This window comes from Artibeus jamaicensis, unplaced genomic scaffold (genome assembly GCF_021234435.1).
Source record: "Artibeus jamaicensis isolate MK-2021 breed Jamaican fruit bat unplaced genomic scaffold, CSHL_Jam_final scaffold_1964, whole genome shotgun sequence".
In the NCBI taxonomy this organism is placed as follows: Eukaryota; Metazoa; Chordata; class Mammalia; order Chiroptera; family Phyllostomidae; genus Artibeus; species Artibeus jamaicensis.
Genome location: NW_026522030.1, coordinates 19763899 through 19785800, shown reverse-complemented (window position 1 = coordinate 19785800; position 21902 = coordinate 19763899). Strand labels below are relative to the sequence as shown.

General features: G+C 52.9%; 1 protein-coding gene across 4 annotated transcripts in view; it reads right to left on the bottom strand.

Moving 5' to 3' along the window:
- The window catches only part of FBXO10 (F-box protein 10), a 37067-nt gene continuing 15165 nt past the window's right edge, over window positions 1-21902 (bottom strand). For 2 of the 4 annotated variants that reach the window (XM_053656434.1, XM_053656435.1), the window contains 9 exons: window positions 19106-19939; window positions 17240-17389; window positions 15095-15231; window positions 10765-10835; window positions 8985-9137; window positions 7702-7971; window positions 5598-5911; window positions 4318-4499; window positions 1-1892 (listed from right to left, as the gene is read on the bottom strand). In XM_053656434.1, coding sequence (XP_053512409.1) covers window positions 1718-1892; window positions 4318-4499; window positions 5598-5911; window positions 7702-7971; window positions 8985-9137; window positions 10765-10835; window positions 15095-15231; window positions 17240-17389; window positions 19106-19939 — 2286 coding nt within the window. In that variant the 3' untranslated portion in view covers window positions 1-1717. The remainder of the gene's footprint in view (window positions 1893-4317; window positions 4500-5597; window positions 5912-7701; window positions 7972-8984; window positions 9138-10764; window positions 10836-15094; window positions 15232-17239; window positions 17390-19105; window positions 19940-21902) is intronic. The other 2 variants (XM_053656436.1, XM_053656437.1) reach the window with 2 other exon arrangements.

Here is a 21902-nt window from a genome sequence, read left to right as displayed (position 1 = left end):
TAGAACTTTATTTTAGTTGCTGAGATTTTCATAAGCACTTGGTTCACAAAAAAGTCATTTCTTATAATAAAGGCAGCATTTTTGTACAGCAACTCACATTGGGGCCACCAGAGAAGTGCAAAGGGCAGTGTGGGGACAGGAGAAGCCAGCATTCTTGTGCCCAAAGTCCTCAAGAAGCCAGTGCTCCTGGCTCCCTGCAACCCCCTCCCACCCAGCCTGGGAGAGCAGCACCCAGGGCCCAGCAGAAGCAGCTGGGAAGCCATCGGTGAGGTGCAGGATGGCAACCCCAACAGGCTGGTGAAGGCCCTGCATTAAAGGCTGAGTAGGAGGGGGACTGTTCAGGCAGAGGGGCCCTGCATCCAAGCCCCTCCCCGAGCAGCCAGGGCAGGGTGTGAGCCTGCCTGGAACCTTGGACATACACTCACTCTACGGTACAGTAAAGCCCTTTGGGAACTGGGGGCGCCGCCAGTGAGACGGGCCCCCACGTGGGTGAGTGCGACAGGTACGAACCTGGGTGGCTCCAGGGCAGAAAGTGCTTAGTACCTGACGGGGCAGAGACAGCAGGGGTGGCTCAGAGTGGGAAGAGCATTGTCATCTGCAGGAGAAAGGGCCCCGTGGAGGTGGCAGTGTCTGAGCTGCACTTGAACGAGCAGAACCTGGACATGGGCAGGTGCAGAGAAGGGCGTGCCAGGAAGACGAAGAGCGTGAGCCAAGGCACAGAGTGGACACCACGAGGGTCAGTAAAGGCAGGTGGCTGCCCATGACAGAGCATGGACACAGACAAGGGGCTCAGCACCTGCATCTCCACCAGCCTGCTGCCCGGGAGCGGCAGCTGGTGTGGGTGTGCTTGTGGGACGTGAACCCTCCTTGTGCGACAGGCACTGAGCGAACATCCTCCTGGGTCCGGGAGCTCCGTGAAGGTAGAATGCAGTTGTGTGCGTCCCCGCATCGCCCAGCCTGGCTCCTGAGCCACGCGAAGAAGCCTTCTCCACATGCCCCTCCGGTTTTCGACATGTCCCTTGTCATCTCTAGGTCAGCCTTTTAAGAGGGGCTCCCAGAGCCAAGCCCCTTCCTCCCACACAGATCCATGTCTAGAACTATATCCTTGAGGAAACCAAACTCAACTCCTCCAGCCTCTGCAGGCAGCTGGGGGTGGCGGGGTGGGGGTGGGTGGTCCTGAGAAGGGGGCCTAGGAAAGCAGTAAATTCTGGGGCAGCTCTTTCCAACTCACTGGAATTACTTCCCTCTTGGAAGTAAATTCCTTCCCTGAGAAGAGCCTGGATTTGGTGTGTGTAAAACGCAGTTCCCTGTAACGTGAACAGAAAACCCTGACCGAAGCTTCAGTACTGAGTTTCCTCAATTTTTCATAATCTCTACAAGAGCTTGCGAGACTGGAAACCCACCAATTTCTGTTCCTCTTTCTCCCTAGAAAACACTTTCAAGTGCCTTCCTACGGAGGGTTGTGCAGGTGAAGGGTTTTGGAAGTGCCCTGTTCTTAGTCCCCAGGAGGCCCAGGGGCCTGTTTCGTGGGGGTGTGGCGAGGAGCACGTGGAGCCCCCCAGGCACTGCTGCTTCCACCCCGAAGGCCTCCCCTCTCAGCTCAGCGGAGCGCGAGGTCAGGGCCTGAGCGTGAGAGCAGGTGTGTGGCTGCCACTCCCAGTCTTTGGACGACGCTCCAGTCAATGCTCCAGTCGCCCTGCCCTGTGGCTTTCCTTCCTTAGAGGATGGTACAGAAGATGCTGCGGTTGCTGTGGTACCCACCTTCCACACGGGCTGTGATCCTGGTCGCCATGGCTGTCACCTTCTGCCCACTGTGGGCCGCAGAGGAGCCCCGGAGGGAGTTTTCAAGGTGAGGGCGTGCTGGTGGGTTCACCAGCCGCCACGTGTCAGACCTGGAGATGCAAAATGATGATCAGTGGGCTCTAAGAGTGTTCGGCAGTCACCGAATGCCCGTACCATTTCACCTTTGGTTCAAGCTCATGGGATCCAGGTGTTTAAATCTGGGCGGAGCCCCAGCTGGTGTGGCTCAGTGGGTTTGCCTCATCCCTCAAAGTGAAGGGTTGCAGATTTGATTTCCAGGTCAGGGCACATGCCTGGGTTGCAGGCCAAGTTCCAGGTTGAGGATATACAAGGGGCAGCCGATGGATGTTTCTTTCACACTGATGTTTCTCTCTCTCTTTTTCCCTCCCTTCCCCTTTATTTAAAAATAAATCACTAAAAATCTTTTTCAAAATCTGGGTGTAGGTTTTGTCTCCCAAGTTAGTGATGACCTGAGGAGCAGGGACACATGAAGCTAAGGGGCGGAAGTCCTGCACTGTGGTCCCAGCCACGCCTTCAGCTCCGCCTGTGACCTTGGACGAGTCCACCACAGGAGCCTCAGTCCCCCACCTTACAAGGATCTGGATAAGCTCAGTGGCTTTCTTTCTTTTTCTCTCTCATTTTTCCCTTCTCTCCACCCCAGCTGTATGACCATGAAAATGTAGGAAATCCTTATGTACAATCACCCCGAACTAGAAACTGCAGCTGATGAATGGGTGCGCGGTGTGTGGTGCGCCCGTACAACGGACACCACCCGGCGACAAAAGGAAGGAACAACCGATGGGACACCACGGGCGAGCCTCGGGGCATCCTCTGAGTGAAAGAAGCCAGACTCAGAAGACTACATTCTGTATGGGTTTTTTTTATATGACACTCTGGAAAATGCAAATCTATAGGGGACAGAAGCTGGGTTTCTACTCCCTGAAGATCTAGTGGAGATTAGGAAGGGCTGGGGGAAATCAAACAGCAGCGAAACTCTGCTCAGGGCTTTCCGTCGTTTGAGTTACAAGGAACCACCTCTCATACACAACAAACCCTAAACTGCTAGATCAGCAACAAAGTCTCCTGCACATGTTCGTGTGGACCACACTGCAGTGAGTAGGACTGTAAAGGTGTGGACAGTGTCAGAGGCTGGCAACCACGGCAGGGTAAAAAGCCTGGGGGGTGTGTTCGAAGAACTGCATGCCCTGGAGTCTGGCAGCAGAGAGAGCTCCCGAAAAGGAGTGATGAAAGGGGGGCTGGGAAGGAAGATCGGGACCCGCAGGTGCACAGCAGACAGCGCCAGGCAGAGCGGCCTGAGCCGGGGTCTGCGAGGGGAAAGAAGGAGCAGTGCCCAGGGAGTCCACAGTATGATCCGCTAGGACATTCGAGAAATATTAGAATTTCTGTTTGTTTATTTTATATAAGTTATGAATATATAAACATACATATATGAGGAGGTTTTCTCCAAAAATAGTTTTACTGAGAGTGTGTATAATGAAAATAGAGATCATTACTATAGGAACAGGAGATCCAGCAAAGGCTTCTGACCATAGACATGACATGACCATGGACATGACATGACCACAGCTGACGGAGCAAGACCCCTTTGGCAGGCTGCACAGGGCAGCCTGAAGGGGAACAGCCTGCAGGAGGGGAGGCTGCAGTGGGGAAGCTAAGGGCAGGGGGACCGGGCAGGAGGCTGCTACCACAGGACAAGGCTATTAACAGTGCAGAAGCGATACCAGCAGCAATAACAGTAATAATCATTTTTATAACCAGTAGAGCAAAGCACCAACCAATCAGAACAGAGTCCGTCTGCTAACAACAGGAACAGCTGTATTGGTAATAGGGGCCGCGGGTCAGGGTGAGAGGTGCCGAGACCTGAACAAGGATGGTAGCAGTTGGGAAGAGGAGGTGCCAGGGACAAGGACATTTTAGAATCGAGAGGATCTGGTACCTGACTGATGTTTGATGTTAGGGAAAAGGAGGCAGCCAAGGCTTTGCTGCCAGAACAGGGTGGGTGGTGATGTCCCTGAGATGGGGAACAGGGAAGGACAGGTGTAGGGCAGATGAGTGTGAAGCAGAGGTGGTACACCGAGGCAGAGGTTCTAAAAAGAGTGATGACAGCGGCAGCAGCGATGAACAGTTTTTGTAATACCTCAGATACTCTGCTAGGTCACCTGATCTTATTTTACCTTAAATTGGTGCTACAAAGCAGCTATTCACTGGATCTTACTAAGGTTCAGAGGTGTTGAGTAACTTGCCATAGGTCACACAGCCAGTAGCTGGCAGAGCTAAGATTTGAAACCACATACCCCTTGCTCTTAAAGCTTGTTTCCTCCCAGGGTGTCAGGCGCAGGTCTGAAGCCCAGGCCTGACACAAAGCCCACGCATAGACCTTTACTGACCCGAGCCAAAAGCTGGCAGGACTGCAGGGAGCAAGGGCAGCTGTGGCCACGGGGCCTCGCTCCCTCAGTGACCTCACTGTGGTTCTAGAAAATTGGTTGAGGCACTTACTTTTTCTTGAAGACCAAGAACTTGTTGTTCTGCATGACGCATTCTCGGTTGTTTGAGACCTGCTGAAAGATGGTCTTGTTGGTCTTGCCCTGGAAGATGATGTTCTCCTGTACCAGAGCCTTGGTGCGGCCCCGCACTGCGATGCCATAAGCCCGAAACGAATGGATCCGGTTTTTTATTACCTGGAAGAGTCAGCCAGGGTTTGTCATACTTCAGGGACTCCCAGACTGGTGGGGAGCCAGATAAGTGAATCACGGGTTATAAAACAGGGGTAAGAGCATGCTAGGTCGGGGAGCAGTGAGCCATGGGAGCTCAGGGAAGGGATATCCAGACCAGCTGGGGGGAGTGGGAAACCAGAGAAGGCTTCCAGGAGGAGGTGATGAGTAAGCTGTAGAAGTTTATAAGGTGTAGAGCAAGAATGTGCAAAGGTCTGGCAGAGAGGGAGGTGGTGCCCCAGGCCAGGACCACTGTGACCCAACTGAGGGACAGCATGCTCTCTGCCTTTCCCTGCTCCCACGGTGCTCAGATGCAAAGCCAAGGAATTCTTTACTCTTTGCCTAAGTCATTAATCATGAAGCCGCAGAGCTGAAAAGAGGCTGTGGGATCACAATTTCACAGGGGTGGAGACTGCATCAATTTGGTTCAAGGTTGAAAGCCTAGCACCCAACACAGCATTTTCCACAAAAAGGGAGCTCAGAGCTCACTGTCCCATTAGGGACACAAGAGGTAAAGGGACATTTACAAACCATGGTGGGCAGCATTCTGTGAGGCATAAGCACCCGAGAGTACAGGAAAGGGGTGCCTCAACAGCCTGGGGGTGCAGGGAGGGCTTCCTGAAGAAAGTGCCAGCCAAGGCATAGGACTGATAGGAAAAGAGGAAGAAGGGTGTCCTGGGTATATAGGGACTAGTGTGTGCAAAGGCCCTGAGGCAAGACTTCTGTCTTCATTAAGTACCTATTGCATACCAGGTCCTGTGTGAGGTTATTGTTAGCAGAAGGGAGCTAGAATAGCCCTGACCTTGACCTGGAGACCACAAAGATCCCCCAGATACAGCCCCACCCTGCTTTCCTGCTGATAATTTTTTTTATTCTTCAGGGCCCAGTCTGTATGTCCCCTCCTGTTTGAAGTCCCACCTTTGCCTTCCAGGCTGATTTATGGCAGGAGGAGTGATGTTCCTCCCAAGGGTGGCTGCTTCTCGGCAGAGAGGGCATGCAAGCCCTCCCAGGGCTGTGCCCTGCCTTGGCACCCACAACACAGCACACACACGCACACACACGCACCTTAGTGTCGGACCTGGGCAGCAGCTGCAGCCCGCTGCCCCGGTTGCCAATGATATCATTTTCAATGACGATGGTGCTGTCACCCTTGGTGATGATGCCATGGCCTCTGTTGTCATAGATACCATTGCCCCGGAGCTCCACCTTGCACTGGGCCTCAACCTTGACCCCACTCTGGCGGTTGCAGGAGATGCTGTTGTTAGCCACACGGGTAAGCTGGCTGCTCTGGGCCACAGTGATGCCTCTGTCCCCGTTAGCATGGATCACGTTGGTGATGACGTGCAACGCCTCATTGCTCTGCACGTAGAGTCCGGAGGCTGCAGGTTGGGGGGGTGGGAGGGTGGGGGCAGAGAAAGCACAGGGTGGTCCCAGGGTCAGCCCTGACAACAGCAGGCAAGAAAAGCCTCCCTGGAACTGTGCCCCAGGAGAGCGCTGGGGAAGAAGAGGCAGCAACACACAGAACCAGCCCTTGGGAGGTGCAGCTTCCAGGCCGGATGAAACGCACAGCAGAGGGGAACCTGGGAACATCAAGACGATCCTGTTCCTTCCCAACAGAGTCCTCGTTAAACACAGCCAGGGGAACGTGATGCAAGAGGCCTGAGGCTCAGCTGTCCCCGGAGCTGAGTGCCTCCTACCACGTCACCGCCCTCCCGCCACGTGTGCCTCCTGTGACGGGCGGGCACTCGTCACCCACTGCCCTTTCCAACGCCAGACAGACCAGCTGGGAAGTCGTTTGGTTTCGTTTTCCTTCCCATACTGACCTGGAATCTGCCTCCCTACGGTTTGGAAAAATTTTGTTAAAAGGGAGATTCTGTAATCTCCCTTTTGAGTAGAAAAATTGACTAAACTAAGTAATGTGTGTCTAAAACGTGTGACACATTTTGGGAAGGAAGTGCTGTTTAGGGTTGTGTACGCTTAGAGCTGCTGTGTGTCTGTGGGAGGCTCAGAGCTGCTGATGTGGTCGGGAGAGATGCACGGCAGGCGGGCCCGGGGTGAGGAGGACTCCCCCGTGGTGACATCCACCCACGAGGGCCAGAGGCACTGGGGTGGCGCGGGGAGGAGAGTGTGGGGGGATGACGAGGGGGTCGCGTGGGAGCAGAACGAGCTGCAAGCCTGCGAGTTCAAATCTCTCAGTGGTACCTGCCTGTTACTTGATATCAATGAAGTGTTTATGAATTGATGCAGCTTTGCCTGTCCTACTGGACAGATGGCCACAAGAGGAGACCCTGAACTGGGAAGGGACAGAATTCATTTTCCAGGTGAGTGGGCTGGGGCCTCTGGCTACGGCTCTGCCCACCCTCTGGCAATGCCAGAGGAATGAGCTTCCCAGGCCTGGTAACCTCTTCTTAACAAGCCCTCCCCCATGAGCCCCCAGCAGCAATTCCGATCATCAGCGCAGTGTGGCAGTCCCAGAGCTACATGAACTCCACTGTAAGTCTCTGCTCCCCCCGCGCCCCCCGGGCCAATTCAATGAACATCAAATACCACTATCCTTTTTTGGTCAAAGGTAAGATAATGCAGATTTAAAACACTCTCTTATTTTCTGTACATCTAAGAAAAATCACTGCCAGTTAAACCACACTATGCCATCAACTGCGAGATGCATCTCATCAAAGATGTTAAATCGTGAAAACCGTGTCTCAGAATTGGTTAGAAATGTGTCTTCCAGGTGCGGACTTGGCACTGCTGGGGCAGGGGCACCGGCAGGAGTGGGACTCAGGTCTTGCCACAGGTTCAGAGCTTATCCGCTGACGAAACAGCCACAGAAACAGACACAGTCCCGGGTCCCCTAACAAGTGCCACTGGGGGCGGGGGGCGGAAAGGATGTGGGGTGCATTCACAGGGGGCTCTGAGGGTCGGGTTGTTCAGGCTGTGTGGATGGGACAAGGGGGGAGTGCCAAGCAAGAGAAACAGCACGAGCGAGCTGTGGGCTGGGGCACAAGAAAGAATGGATTCAAGTTCAGGGAACACGAAGTCCAGGGGCCTGGGGTATCGCGTAAGTGGCCAGCAAAGCTGGAGGGCTGGGGGGGCCAGTCCATGAAGGGCCATTTCGGCAGTGCGAGCATGGAGGCTCTGGAGCGGGCCCTGAGGGTGAGGGGACGCTCACCTCCGTTGTGGTTGATGCTGTTGGACTCGACGAGAGCGATGGAGATGGGCTGGCGCAGCGGGTCGTCGTCCTTCTCCAGCTCTGTCTCCCAGAGGATGGCGTCCCCATCCTCGCTGAAGTTCTCCTGGGCCCCGTGGCCTCCAGGCAGCTCCCCGGAGCCATCCTTCTGGCTGAACACTGCCACCCCGTACAGGCCATTGTAGCTGATGTGGTTGCTGGTGACGTGCGGCAGGCTGGACGACATCATCCACACACCGCAGCCCTTGTTAGCTGGGACAGTGGAAGGAGCTGGTCACCAACACTGAGCAAAGGGTGAGGCGGCCGCAGTATCTCCCCCAGAGGGGAGGCAAAAGAGGCACCGGCCTGGGAGGCAAAGTCCCTGGTTCGCTCAGGGCTTGGACACGTCACTTCATGGCTCTGGCTGCAGGCTCCTCCTTCATACAAGAGGGAAAACAATCCGGACAGTCCTTCAACTAGGATCGTTCCCGAGGGAGTGAAAGGGCTCTGAGAAAGGTCAAGGCCACACTTCCAGGTCAGAAGCACACAAGCCTGTAGTGACAGTGCCAAAGGGGCCTCCGAGGGCGTCCAGCCCAGCCCTCCACCAAGATACAGGCAGCCTTGATCGGAATCCCAGTCCTACCCCTTCCTAGCTGTGTGACCTTGAGGAGTTAATGGAACCTCTCTGTGCCTCAGTTTCCTCATCTTTAAAATAGAGTTAATTTCTGTATTCATCTCCAAAGGCAGTCACGAGGATTAAATGCAGTAATGCATATACAGGGCCCGGCAGAGCTGGGCTTGAATACACATTAGCTGCTATCATCATCATCCATCATCAAATATACACTCCAGAAAGGTGAAGGCTTTACCCAAAGTCACGGAGTGGGTGAGTTTTCTTTCTCTGATTATCCTATTTCTCCTGTATTATTTTCAGTTCTCTGGGTCAAAAGAAAGGATAAGAGACGTGAGATGCCCGTGTGTCAGAGCCTAGGGGACGCTGTCCTTGCCCAACACCTGAGTCCTGCCTTTCGCTGTTCTAAACGGGGACAGAGCCTCTGCCATGCCGACCCCACAGAGTCAATCTGACCACACGGCGATTACGAGAGGCTCTTGAGTTCTGACAGGGCTGCGTGACTGTGACCTGAGATTGGTGCCGTTATTCAGATGAGGCCTCTGAGGCCCAGGGAAAGGCTACGGCTTTTTCAGGACACACAAAGGTGGGACCTGGGCTTCCTGCCTCCCGGGCCGGGCGAACCCCACCCCCCGCCCCCGGACGCGCTCCCCACCATAGATGGTGTTCCCTTCTATCAGCCCTCTGCCTTCGTCTCCCACGACCACACCATCGGAATAGCCAAAGCAGATGAGGTTGCTCCTGAGGACGGGGACCCCTCCTCGGCGGATGTCCACACCTCCCCACTGATTCTCACGAATGACGTTTTCTATGGAGAGAGGCAACAAAAGAGGGTCAGGACCCAAGGGCTGGCCGTGAGGGCTTGGGCAGCTGAGAGGAAGGGACCGTCTGGACTGGGATGCCCAGGCCTGTCCCTATCAGCGGTCAGCACCCCGAACCTCGTTTGGCATTTCAGGGCCTTGTTTGAGCTCTCTCCCCAAGGGCAAGGTTTGTGACTGTCCTGTGATCTCTGATATCCCAGTACCCACCGTACCCAGTGGCCTTGGGGACTGGTGACTAAGAATAAATGGGCATTAGAGCCCCTGGGCCAGGCCAGAGAGTGGATATCTTTTCCTGGGGTAGAGGGGCTGTTTCCAGAAGGGCGAGGTTGAACCCAGCCAGTCCCCCACAAGCCTGGGGAGGCACTAGCTAGTCCTTCTCAGCCGCAGCTCTGGACGACCACAGCCTTCCTCTCCGCCTCTCCAGGAGTGGACTGCCAGTCAGAAGGGTGGTCCTGGGTTCATCTGCCCCCCGCAGTGTGGCAGGGCAGACTCGCAGCCTCCTGGGACTGGAGGGCAATGGCTCACGAGATCCTGGGTGACTGGCCCCTTCCTGCCTCTATGACTCCTTCTCAGACCCCACCCCTCACTCACCAGACTCTGGTGATCACCCTGCTGCTCAGGCCCACCCCGTCTGTCCCTGCCGGCAGCCCTGCGTGCAGCCCCAGTTCTTTTCCTGGGCCCCTCCTCAGCATTCGCGGGCTGGCGGACACGCCGCCTTCTCAGAGAGGCCTGCCCTGACCACCCGAACTTACATACCCACCAGGTCCCTCTGCCCCCTCATTCTAACTATCCAGGGAGCACTTTTCATGCTCAGATGAGACTTTTCTGGATTGTATATGTATGTTTTTATTTATTTGCTTCCCCTTCCTGAAACCTCAGCTCCTGAGACGGGGATGGTGTCTGCTTTGTTCACTGCTGTGTCCCCAGCTCCGGCTTACAGCGTGTGCTCAGTAAATATCTGATGAATGAAGGAGGGCTGGGTTCGGTGAGTGGGATTCACTGGGCCAATGTTCTCTGAGTCTCTTTTCTGTCCCAGGGAGGGCTGTGCTCTGTGCTGAGGCTACACCGATGTCCCAGGCAGACTTGATCCCTACCTTATAGAATTTACCGCCTTATAGCCAAGGAGACTAACACTGAATGGATCACTAAGAAATGAAGTAAATCTCCTGGAAAGCAGGCCTCCTGGGTACAGTGAGTATCTGTGTGTATAAAGGGAAGTCAGGGGAGGCTTCCCTGAGGAAGTGACACTCGGGCTGAGACCTAAAGGATGAGAAGGAGCTGGCCAAGCAGAGGGAACGCGGGCATGGGCTTCGAGAGCAGGCAGAAGCCTGTACAAAAGCCAAGAGGAGGGATTCAGACATTCTCTGTGACATAGGTGTTCCTGACAGTATCACGTAGCCACCCAGTGAGACCCCCTGAGCATCGGGTATGGTGAAGACCAGACACTCCTTCCCTGCCAGGCGAGTGATCTGCATGGCCAGTGCATGGGGTCAGCATCCTGAGTGCCAGCCACTATTCAGCCAGAAGCTAGTCTGCCCAGGTGAAGAACTGCTGGGGGTCAGTGAGGGCAAAGCCCGCTACGTGACTGGCGAGGTGCCAGCGTCCCGACCCTACCTGTGATGAGGCCTTTGCCATTCTCGTTCACGGCTATGCCAGCTGCACGGCCCTTGAAAATGTGATTTCCGCTAAAATGGAAGGAGAATGAGACAGGTGAGACCAGACCAATGTCAAGAGTACAAGACAAAGCCTCTTTTTATGGGCTTCCCCGTGTGGCTCCGGCTCATGGCAGGATAAAGCGCTTCCTGAAGCCCTACAAGCCAGCCAGCCACGCAGCCATCTTCAGTTATCACAAACCGAAGACGAAACCTGCAGCTACGCCACAGAAGCACAAGGACATCCAGGCCTCTACAGCCTCCCTTGACCATCACCCACACACAAACTGCATTTTAAACGGATGCCACCGTGGCGCGCAGCTCCCAGGTGACGTCTTGGTCACGTGAGAATTCTGAGGATGCAATGCTGAGCTTGTTTGGGAGTGAGAGCGTCCAGCACCCGACATGGACTCGCAGCCTGAACTGAGCCCACAACCTCCTGCTCATGTCCAACAGCTGCTCTTCATTTTCTGTGAATGTAATCACACACTCACTGAACGCCAACATAAAATAACAACAGGCTTTAAGAGAAGAAAACCAGAAGTTGTAAAGGGGACTTTCCCGAATATCAGACCAGGTGGATGTGAAGCCCCATGAGCTGCGAGAGCCACAAAAACCAGGCAGAGGGAAGCACACGCCTGTGTCTCTGAGACTTGCTGCCCTGTCAAGGCCTCCAGAACGAGTTCCTCAGAAACAGGCGCCCAGGTAAGGGCGGGGAGAGCGCTGGCAGCCCCGTGTTCCTGCGGGAGGCTCTACGGGGAATCTGTTTGTGTCTTCCCAGCATCTAGGGGCTGCTCACCTTTGCTGCCCCGTGACCTCATCACTCCCACCTCCGCGTCTGTTGTCACATTTCCTGTTCTCCGACTGTGACCCTCCTGCCTCCCTCTTCCAAGGAGCCTCGTGATTGCACTGGGCCCACCTGGATAACCCAGGATAATCCCCCACCCCAATTTAAAGATGAGGTCTTTCTCTTGATCACATCTGCAAAGTCTCTTTTGCCATGTAAGGTTCAAAGGCTCAGGTCACGGAGGGCCATTATTTTATGGGGTTGGCCAAAAAGTTCGTTCAGTTTTAAAGTAAAAATATAAGACACATTTTCTCCCATTTTTACCAATAACTTTATTAAACATTGTATTCACTATTTTATTCCACTACCTTCTGCCATCTTTCAGGCAACTTCATAATTTCACTTTCCCACAACTTTTTATCTTTTTGAACAAAGAACTGTTCTAGGTGTCTTTTGCAGTCTTCCAGGGAATTGAAATTTTTTCCATTAACAGAGTTTTATAAAGACCAAAATAAATAGAAATCCAAATGCGCAATGGCTGGTGAATACAGCGGATGGATCAGAACTTCCCAGCCAAGTGTAACAGTTTTTGTCTGGTCACGTGGTCTTACGTTGTCCTGAGGGAAGGTTGTGTGTTTTCTGTTGACTAATTCCAGATGCTTTTCAACGACAGCTGCTTTCAGTTGGTCTGATTGGGAGCAGTACTTGTTGGAATTAATTGTATGGCATTCTGGAAGGAGCTCATAACCAGAGGACTCCCTTCCAGCAACAACATCACTTTCTTTGGAGGAAGACGGGCCTTTGGTATGTTTGGTGATGGTTCACTTCGCTTGCCCCATGATCTTTTCATTGCCCGTCACAATTTGCTTTAAAACTGGAATGTTTTCATTCTGTTGAAGTAGAGAATTGCATGTAGAAATATGGTCAAGAAGGGTTTCTTTGCTCAATTTATGTGGAACCCAAACTTTAAAGTGATTAACATAGCCAAGCTGGTGCAGATGATTTTCAGCACTTGATTTGGATATTTTGAGTATGTCATCTATCTCCCACATGGTAAAATGTTGATTGTTCTCAATTAATGTCTCGGTATGATCGTTACCACTTCAGCTTGTCTACCTGACCATGAGCATCATCCAGCGATAAATCTCCAGCACGAAACGTTGCAAAACACTTGACATGTTCAATCAGTCACAGCACCTTCTTTGTCACTGCACCCACCAATCTTTTTTTGCATTTCAGTTGCATTTTACCTTTCTTGAAATAATAAAGCATAATATACTGAAAATGTTGCACATTTTCTTCCATCTTTATTATTAAAATGGCTACACAAAAATTCACCAACTTTGATAACTTTTTTTAAATGCACACTGATATGACAGCTGTCACACACAAGCTAACAAAATTTTGTTTCAAATGAATTTAAAGACAACTAAGCTTTACTAGAGTCATAGTACAAAAAAAACAACAACAAACGAACTTTTTGGCGATACCCACCACACGGGGCATTCAAGGTCCTCCGTGTGCTTGAGCATCAGCCCCCGTTGCAGGTGGATCTACACAGTCCCCCGAGGCATCTCATGCTGGGACACACCACTTCCTCTTTTTCACCATTTTCCCAAGACAACCTCACTGCCTCTGGGCCCACGGTACTTTTCCGTGGCCAGGAAGTCCCCTGTATCCTTCGGGCACAACTCAAATGTCAGCTCCCCATGTCCCTCTCCCTGACCCGTGAAGCTGAAGTCGGGGCTGGGCTCCTCTGGCACCTGATGAAGACCTACTAACGCACTTGTTTTGGTGAGTCTTCCCTCCTGGTTCTGTGTGTGTGTGTCTGTCGCCAGCGTGACGTGGTAAACTGCACGGAACAGACTGCTTTCCCATACGTTTTATATCACTGACCCTTACACAGAGTAAACACCTAAGTATGCATTATGTAAACAGCATGCATATATACAAACACATACTCTGAAGGCAACCACGCACAAGACGGAGGAGCGTTCTGACTGCAGATTTCAGAAAGCAGCCTGTAACAGTAACGCCTCGCAGGACTGGTTCAAAAATTATGGGACATCAAAACAATGGAGTGATCCGAAACTTTCCAGGGTGATTAAACATAAAGGCTGTGCAACAACATGGAAAAGTACGTGTGGAATAAATAATGCACGGGAAAAACCCTCCGCATGTACTTGCTGCACGTTAACGTCGGTTACCTTCCTAAAGCGCAGACGTAACTGGGTGAGCCCTGCTCAGACCCTTCAGTGAGTCTCCGTTGTTCGGAGAGAAAACTCTGCCCTCCCCAGCGGGGTCTGCAATGACAAGGTCTTCCTGTTCCTCACCTGGCCCAGGGCTTGTGTCCCATCATCTGTTCCTGCCACACTGCATGGCAGAGATGGACTGCCACAGGGATACAAAAGATCAGGCCGCAGTGCCCACAGCAACCAAGATTTTCTGGGACAATCCCAATTTAAAATATTTTTTAAACCTCTTAAATTATTTATTTATTTATTTATAGAGAGAAGGGAAGGGAGGGAGAAAGATGAGGAGAGAAACATCAATCAGTTGCCTCTTGTGACCTGGCCACAACCCTGGCACGTGCCCTGACCAGGGATTGAACTGGCAACCTTCCAGTTTATAGTCTGTCACTCAACCCACTGAGTCACACCAGCCAGGGCCCGATTTAAAATATTTTACACCAGGGCAACACCTGGTGTGAGACCTCCTCTCAAGCCACAGTGGCTGTGTGCTCCCCCCTGAAACTGCTGTGCCCTGCTCTGCTGCCTTTGCCCAGTTGTTCCTTTACTAGGAATGTCCACCCCCATCCCCATGACAGTTCGGGTTCTGCCAGTACTCAAAGTCCAACTCCAATGCCGCCTTTCAAAGGCCTCCCCACAGCTCCCCTCTGAGAGCTGTGCCACACATGTATACCAGCCATGCACAGCCAGGTGGTTACAGCCCTGCCTCTCTCAATACGGCTCGGATGGTGCTTGTCACAGTCTGCCCCGCACGACTGCGGGGACGGCAGAGCACTGGTCCCAGCAGTGCCACTGCCCCTCCCACCTACAGCTCCCAGCACGGACGGACCTCAGCCTGCTTTCATGCAGGGGCCAGATGCAGCCCCCGGATCCCAATACAGCATCCCAGGGGCCGCCAGAACTGACCGCAGTGGGACTCTCTTCTGGGCACGTATGTCTTCCAGACCAGAGTACGCCCCTAGGGAGCAGAGTCTGCCCCAATCTCTCGTTTCACCTTTGTCGTCATTATCAGAAGTGCTCAGTAATACTTGCTGACTAGGATACCACATGGTTGACTGGAAGGGAACACAGAAATGCAACAGTCGTTGTGTGACTGTGGGATTACGGGCGCAGTCTCTTCTCTGCTTATGTCTGTACGGCTGTTTTAGCAAACACAACTGTTCTCAAATGGAGGAAAGACGGGGCAGGGAGACAGAGATGAGAGAGGAAAGACGGGACCAAGGGCGAGAGGACGGTCTGGGTAGGGCGATGCATACCTCACGATGGGGTTTCCGTGGTACAAAATGTATATGCCGGCCTCCTTGTTTGAAAAGATTTGATTGTTCCGGATGATGCCTTTCCCATTGCCAAGGACGACAATGCCAGAGCGAAGGCCGTGGTGGATCTGGTTACACTGTAAGCGAACATGAGACACCATGCAAGGCAGGTCAGGCATGCCAGCAAGCGGCAGGGTGCAAACTGCTGCCCCGTAGCGGGGCCAGAGGAATCCAGTGGAGAAAACCACGTCACTGGGACCCCCAGCCCACAACCAAGTGCGTGGACCCTGCCCCGCTGCTGCCCTGCACATGTGCGCCTGTCGAAACCTATCAAAGAGAACGTGAAGGTAGGAGTCTTCACTGCCCCGCCTCTGGGGATGTAGTGACGCTGGTCCTCACTGCAGAGGGCACTGGTTCCTCACTGGCAAGGCAGGCTACTAGAAATTTCTGAGCCTGCAGGGAATCCCCCAAACACACAATCATCTGGCCACACCATACCACCCAGGGTCAGGGGAGCCTACATTATGGGGAAGGCAGCACCCCAGTACATGAGAATGCTGGCCACGTGCGGTCCCAAGGGGGCCACACCCAGGGAAGGGTGAGCCATTTGGCTTCTGGTGCTCAAGTCTTATGCAGGGGAGGGCTGTGGAAAGGTATGGCTCTGGGGAACTCAGCTGTCCCACGGGGAATGAGGTCAAGGTGTTTGAGCTACAAAGAACTGCAGACATATCTATTCTCATACCTCTGTAGAAAAGGGAAACAAGCTCAGGGTCATGTTTGTGGCAGAGCCAGATTTGAAACCTACTTTTTTTATTTCCTAGTCACTCAGGTACTTTTGCGCGGTGACATAATTTTTAGATCATAATCAATATAATAAAATCGTTTCACAGTGGTTGTTTATAGCTTCAAATACAACCCAATATGTAAACCACAAGGTGAGCTACTTCTCTTCCAAACAAATTTCACAGAAAGTTCTAGTTTGCCTTACCGTATTTTATGCTGCAAACTCTCCTATTCTGACTCACTTTCCAGATTTTCTCCAGACCGATATGGCTGACCCACCAGGGCCACCACAGCCTAACAGAATTCCCTCCCAGGGCTGAAGAGCTCTGAGAGAGAGGTGCATGCGGTAACGTTTCCATCCACTCGCACTCACGAGGCCAGGACTGATACGCAGCACCCCCTCCCACCTCCACCTGCCAGCTGGCCTGCCTCCTCTGAGCCTGAAAGGCAAACTCATCTCTCTGGCAACAGTGGTAATAATTTCCTAAGCCACGGTCATGCATCAAACATCAGTTGTTCGGCAAAAACACAGGGAGAGGGAGAGGATGCAAGGGGACCTTGGGTAGGCGTGTCTTTTTAAGTATAGGCAGGACTTTCCTTTCTCTGCATTTTCAAGGGCAGTCAGATGTCATGGGTTAAGAACATCAACCCTAAGTTGACTGCCCAGAATCAAATCCCTGCTCCGTCCCTAGTTGCGCGATTTGGGCAAAATCCTTACTTGGTCTCTTTGTGTCTCATCTATAAAATGGGAATAATAATTCTACCCCACAGGGTTGTGTAGGGATTAAACCATCATTAAATATATATGCACACAGTTCCTAGAACAACCTGGCATATAATAAGCACCACACACAAGTGTGGATATTATTTTTCCAGGTCCATAAAAAGTCCATCCCATTTCCCAGTTTCTCGGGAATCTGTCTCTCGGGGAAGGCCAGGGTGGAAGAGGGGCTGGCCTCTCATGTCACGGGTCTCACAGGCTGGCATTTTAAGTGGCTTCCACACTGGTGTGCAATCCAGCTCACACTAGCCACAGATAATAGTCCTCAGAACTAAATATCCTTTTTATAGTAATGAACTAATGGGTGTTTCATTTCTGATCCATGTGTCTTTTAGGGCAGACATTATCTTTGGTTCTCACCAAGGTCAAAGCCGACCAGAACGTCCCAGGGCCCTGTGAAACTTCCCTGCGACCAGTCCTCTTCCCTGCTGATGGGGAGACTGTGGGAAAAGGGGCAGGAAACCCTTGCAAACAGAAAGCAATATAAACCGAAGATGGGGACATTGATTTAAATATCTTCAGAAAGGGTTTCTTAAGAGCAAAAGCCACCCTGAAAAGGGCGTGAAGACGGTGAGAAGTACCAGGATGAGCGGGTTGGACTTTTTCCGGATGTCCACGCCGGCCTCCGCGTTGTGGTAAATGTTGTTGCCCGCAATCAAGCCTCCACCCTCCAAGCGCAGAAAGATGCCCGATGCCCTACAGCGGTGAATGTCGTTCCTGAGCATGACAATCTAGGCAGAGAAGAGAGAGACGTTTGTTTTCTTGTCACAAAGGTTTAAAAAAAATCACTTGGGGAACAGCTGAGTCTTTTCCCCAGGGTCTGGTCTGTGCCGCCCAACCCCTGAGCCGAGGGGAGCGCGGCTCAGGGCACGGCCGCCCTCCAGGAGCGGAGCCGCCTCCATGTCCCTCCCGGCTTTGCCTTCCTCCCCAACCTCACACCAGGTCCTTAATGAAACCTGGAGCCAGTGTGAGGGCAGAAACTGGGAGTGGCTGGCTATTCACCTCTCCATGGACGGCACTACGAGCTGACAGAGAAACTGGAGACGGGACGGGAGAGGGGGACAGCCACCCCGGCAGTGGAGGCTTGTGGGGAAGGACCGCAGCCACTGTGGGAAACATTAAGCTCCTTCTGGATTTTTCTCTAACTTTTCCATAGAATAAGCCTGTCACTCTCCAGAAAGGGAACAGAAAAAAAAACCCAAACAAACCAAAAACCTTTATCCCTGTGGGTGGTGAGAGGAAACTGTGAGCCCAGATCATAGAGCCCCTAGTGTTGGGGGGGGGCAGGACCGACGGGAAGGGCCTACTCCTGAGCTTCTTGACCCAATGATGAACCCGGACGCGAGAGAAGCCACGCCCCTAGGCTGGCTGTCGCAGAGCCGCCCACGACAGCAGTGCACTGCTGAGGGCCAAGTGTGTGGACAGAGGTCCTCGCCGCAGAGAAGGAGCAAAGGGAGGACCTAAGGAGGAGGAAAGCCCACTGGCAAGCCAGCCCAAGGTCATGCTCAAGGAACGTGAGGCACACTGAGGGTTATCACAGCCATGACAAAATCCAAAACCAGCCCCATTCTTGATGAGATCAATCCGAACCTGGGCCCCTGATGGCCTCAATTTACCTCAGTTTCTACTGTGCTATACAAGCTACTTGGCTTTCAACTAAAAATTACAAGATACACAAAGAAGCCAAAAAAAAAAAAAACTGGCCAGTGATACTCCTGGGGATGTCCTAGAGGGCAGACAGGGCGGCTGCCCTTGGGCCACTGCATAGAGGTCTTGCTCCTGGGCACAGGGGCCAGCTGAGTAAGCTGTGCACTCTTGCCCACACTCCCTGCTCGTACTCGGGCCACTTAGCACATAACTGTACTCATGAGACATCGTGGATTTTCTTCTTTTAGTCAAAAACCTTGAATATCAGCGTTTCAGGTTCCTTTCTAGAGACTCACTGGTGGCACAGTTCCTGCCCAAAGTCACCAGAGCCATAGTTCAAGAGGGTAACAACTAGGGCTGTATATCAAACGGGGAAATAGTTTCTGCCCTCCCCAAATCAGATGACGGACATAAGGCAAGTGTATATTACAAGGTTATGAAAAACGTGATTTTAAAAAAATGCAAAATAGCCCTGGCTGGTGTAGCTCAGTGGATTGAGCACGGGCCTGTGAAGCAAAGGGTTGTTGGTTCGATTCCCAGTCAGGGCACGTGCCTGTGTTGCAGGCCAGGTCCCCAGTAGGGGGCACATGAGAGGCAACCACACATTGATGTTTCTCTCCTTCTCTTTCTCTCTCCCTTCCCCTCTCTAAAAATAAATACATTATTTTTTAAAAATGCAAAATAACCCCATCAAAGCCTTCCTGCATGTAGCCACAGGAGGCTTCTTATCGATCAAAAATCACGTTCCTGGCGACTCGGTGCTGCCTCACGGTCCTGCAGAGCAAGCCTTGTGACAGCACCTTGCTGTTGTGTATACACCGCACTGCGTAAGTCAGGTTCCGGAAGACGTTTCCTTCCATCTTGGCTCGGCCGTAGGAGCAGACGAAGACACCTCCCTTCCCGTCCCGGAAGAGGCACTTGCGGATGAGGCAGCCCTGCACAGAGCTGGCCAGTGCCATGGCCTCCTTGTCCTTCTGCAGCTCCTGCTGCAGTGAGTTCAGCACTAGGCAGCTGGGCAGCTGAATGGATGCTCCTGGCAGAGGGGGGCCCAGAAAGGAGCCCCCCAGCACAGGGCGCGGGCCTTGCACTTGGTAGGACAGTCTGTATGTGAGCTGGTCCTCATCCTCCTCCTCACCACTGGGGCTCAGACCTCCATCGCTGCTGTCTGGGGTCTGGGCCACCCTTTCCCCGTCGCTGCCCACCTCTGCATCCTGTGAGCCAGCCTTGGAGCCTGGCCTTGGGGAGCTAGAGGCAGGGCTGGTGGGGCTCTGGCTGCCCTCAATGACAATGTCACACGTCCTCGGGCTCCAGGCCTGGTCCCTGCTCTCTAGGTCCAGGAACATTAAAGAGTCAGAGCTCTCTGCAGGGAGCACGCTGGGAGAGGACTTGATGAGCCCTAGTAGATACTTGTAGGCCCAGTTCTTGTCTGCTGACGGGTGGCCCTCAACAGTCACAGAGTTGTTTTCGCTGCCCACAAACTCACAGTTTTCCAGGACACACAGGGGCACGTTGTGCAGGAAGACGTGGGTGTTTTTGAAGGTGCAAAACTTCACTTGGCAGGTGCCTGGGCCATGGACCTGGATGTGCCCATTTTCAAAGTTGCAGTTGTCAAACTGGACATGACCTGATGTTGTCTGCGGAACAGAAAAGAGAAAATGAAGACAGCAGGGGTCAGATCTGTCTCACTAGTCAGTACTCCAACTGCTCTTCCAGGAGGGCGGGGCATGGAGGGCTGTTGGTCCTGCTGACCACGTCCTCTGCCCCACTGGGTCAAGTGTCAGCGGGCCCCAAGAGGGACCTGGGAGCTGCTCCGAATCAGAGGGAAGATAATTTGGAGTTGCTGGCCCTTGCCTCCTTCCACTCCCAAAGAAATGGGGACAAGAGTGGCAATGGATAATGGCAGAAAAGTTCACATTCTATAGCAGGGCCCTTCCCAAAACCTCAGACCTCAAGTAAACTCTCCTAACACTCAAGAAGTGCCTAGTGAGAATGAAACTTTGTGGGGAGAGAATGGGAGAGGGGAAGAAGCTGAAGGATCAGGGAGGATATTGTGTCCCATGGAATCAAGACATTTTAACATGGGACGTGAACCAGGAGAGAGTCTCTCCAGGGATGATGGGATATAGCTGGAGGAGCGCCGAATTTTTACAGACCAAGGAATCAGCTGGGACGTGAACCCAACTTTACCAAGACCTGTGAGGGTGAGGGAGTCCAGCCCTAAATCTGGGTTCTATGAAGACTGCGTTGAATCATGTGGTGTTTCTCTAGGTCTCACCTTTTTAAAGCACTTTCCTTTCATTTGCACCCGTGCTCGCCCTGCAGTGTGCGCCCTCCCACAGGGCACCAGCTGGTGTCCCAACTCAGGGCCCGGCCAGGCAGGAGCCTGAGGGCTGACAGAGGACAAGGCAGGAGGGGAGGGGCTGAGCCTGCCTGGGTTCAGGCAGGCGGTGGGGAGGCCCAGCCGCAGGTGCTGGGGAAGAGTCCAGTCTGTGTGGCAACTGGTGCATGTTGGACCCGGCAGGAGACAGCCGGCCCTGGAGGGCAGAACGAGCCTGCTGCCATAGGGACAACTTTGGGCAGCAGTCAAGGGCACAGCTCTGAGTCTGACTGCTTGGGACACTCCCAGTCCTGCTTCTTTCGAGGGTGTTACCTTGAACAAATGACGTCATCTCTCTAAGCCTCCGTTTCTTTGTCTGCAACATGGGGCTCACTAGTTAACAAAGCACTGTTGGGGACCGCTCTGCCTGGTTTCAGGAATTGTAACCAACCTCTATGGCTAAGGATGAGTGAGCGACCTCCAGAATGTGAGCCACAGGAGACAAAAGCTTGTCTCTGGTAGCGAATGCTGCCTCAGTTTCCTCCCTGAGGAGGAAGGAGCCCTTTCCTTCCCCCAAGCATGGTCGGAAGTCAGAGACAGGTAAGACCCCTCACAGTGAGGGGCAACCTAAGCCAGACTCGATCACTTGGGAGGCCATCAAGGAAGGACTCAGAGCTGCAACAAAGAACAAGCAATAGACCCTTGCCCCCTGGCTATGTGATACAGTATATAGCCCAAGTCCCCATGTTCTCTGGGAGAAGCGCTTCCTGGCTCTAATCCACTTAAGCCTGAATACTTGACGGGGAGGGTGCAGCTCCTTGCCTTGCTAGAGTGGATCTGGGGAAAAATCTGGCATCACAAAGAATGCCTCAAAATCCTACAAAACCCACTTTGCTAAGAGTGCTTTCATTCATATGATAAGGGTCCAAGCAGGAAACCCTAAAGTTTCTGCAAAATCCCCTTTCCTGACAGACACTGACTCAGACTAAGCCCTCAGATTTCTTTGATATGTTATCTGCTCTTTGATCCTTGCGGCCCAGTATTCCTGTGTATTACAACCCAGTAAAACCCCCCGGAGGAAGGGGCTCAAGGCCTCTTTTTCCTCCGAGAAACTGGCCACCTCTCCACCCCAAGCAGATCATGTCTTGGCAGTGTTTACTTTCATCCGTGGCGAACGGGGGGACTTGCGGGAAAAGTCTCCCCCACAAAGCACAAGGCACAGAGTCAGGCACAAAGTTAGCTCATATCATCTGGGGTCAGGTGTGCAAAGAGCAGAGGGC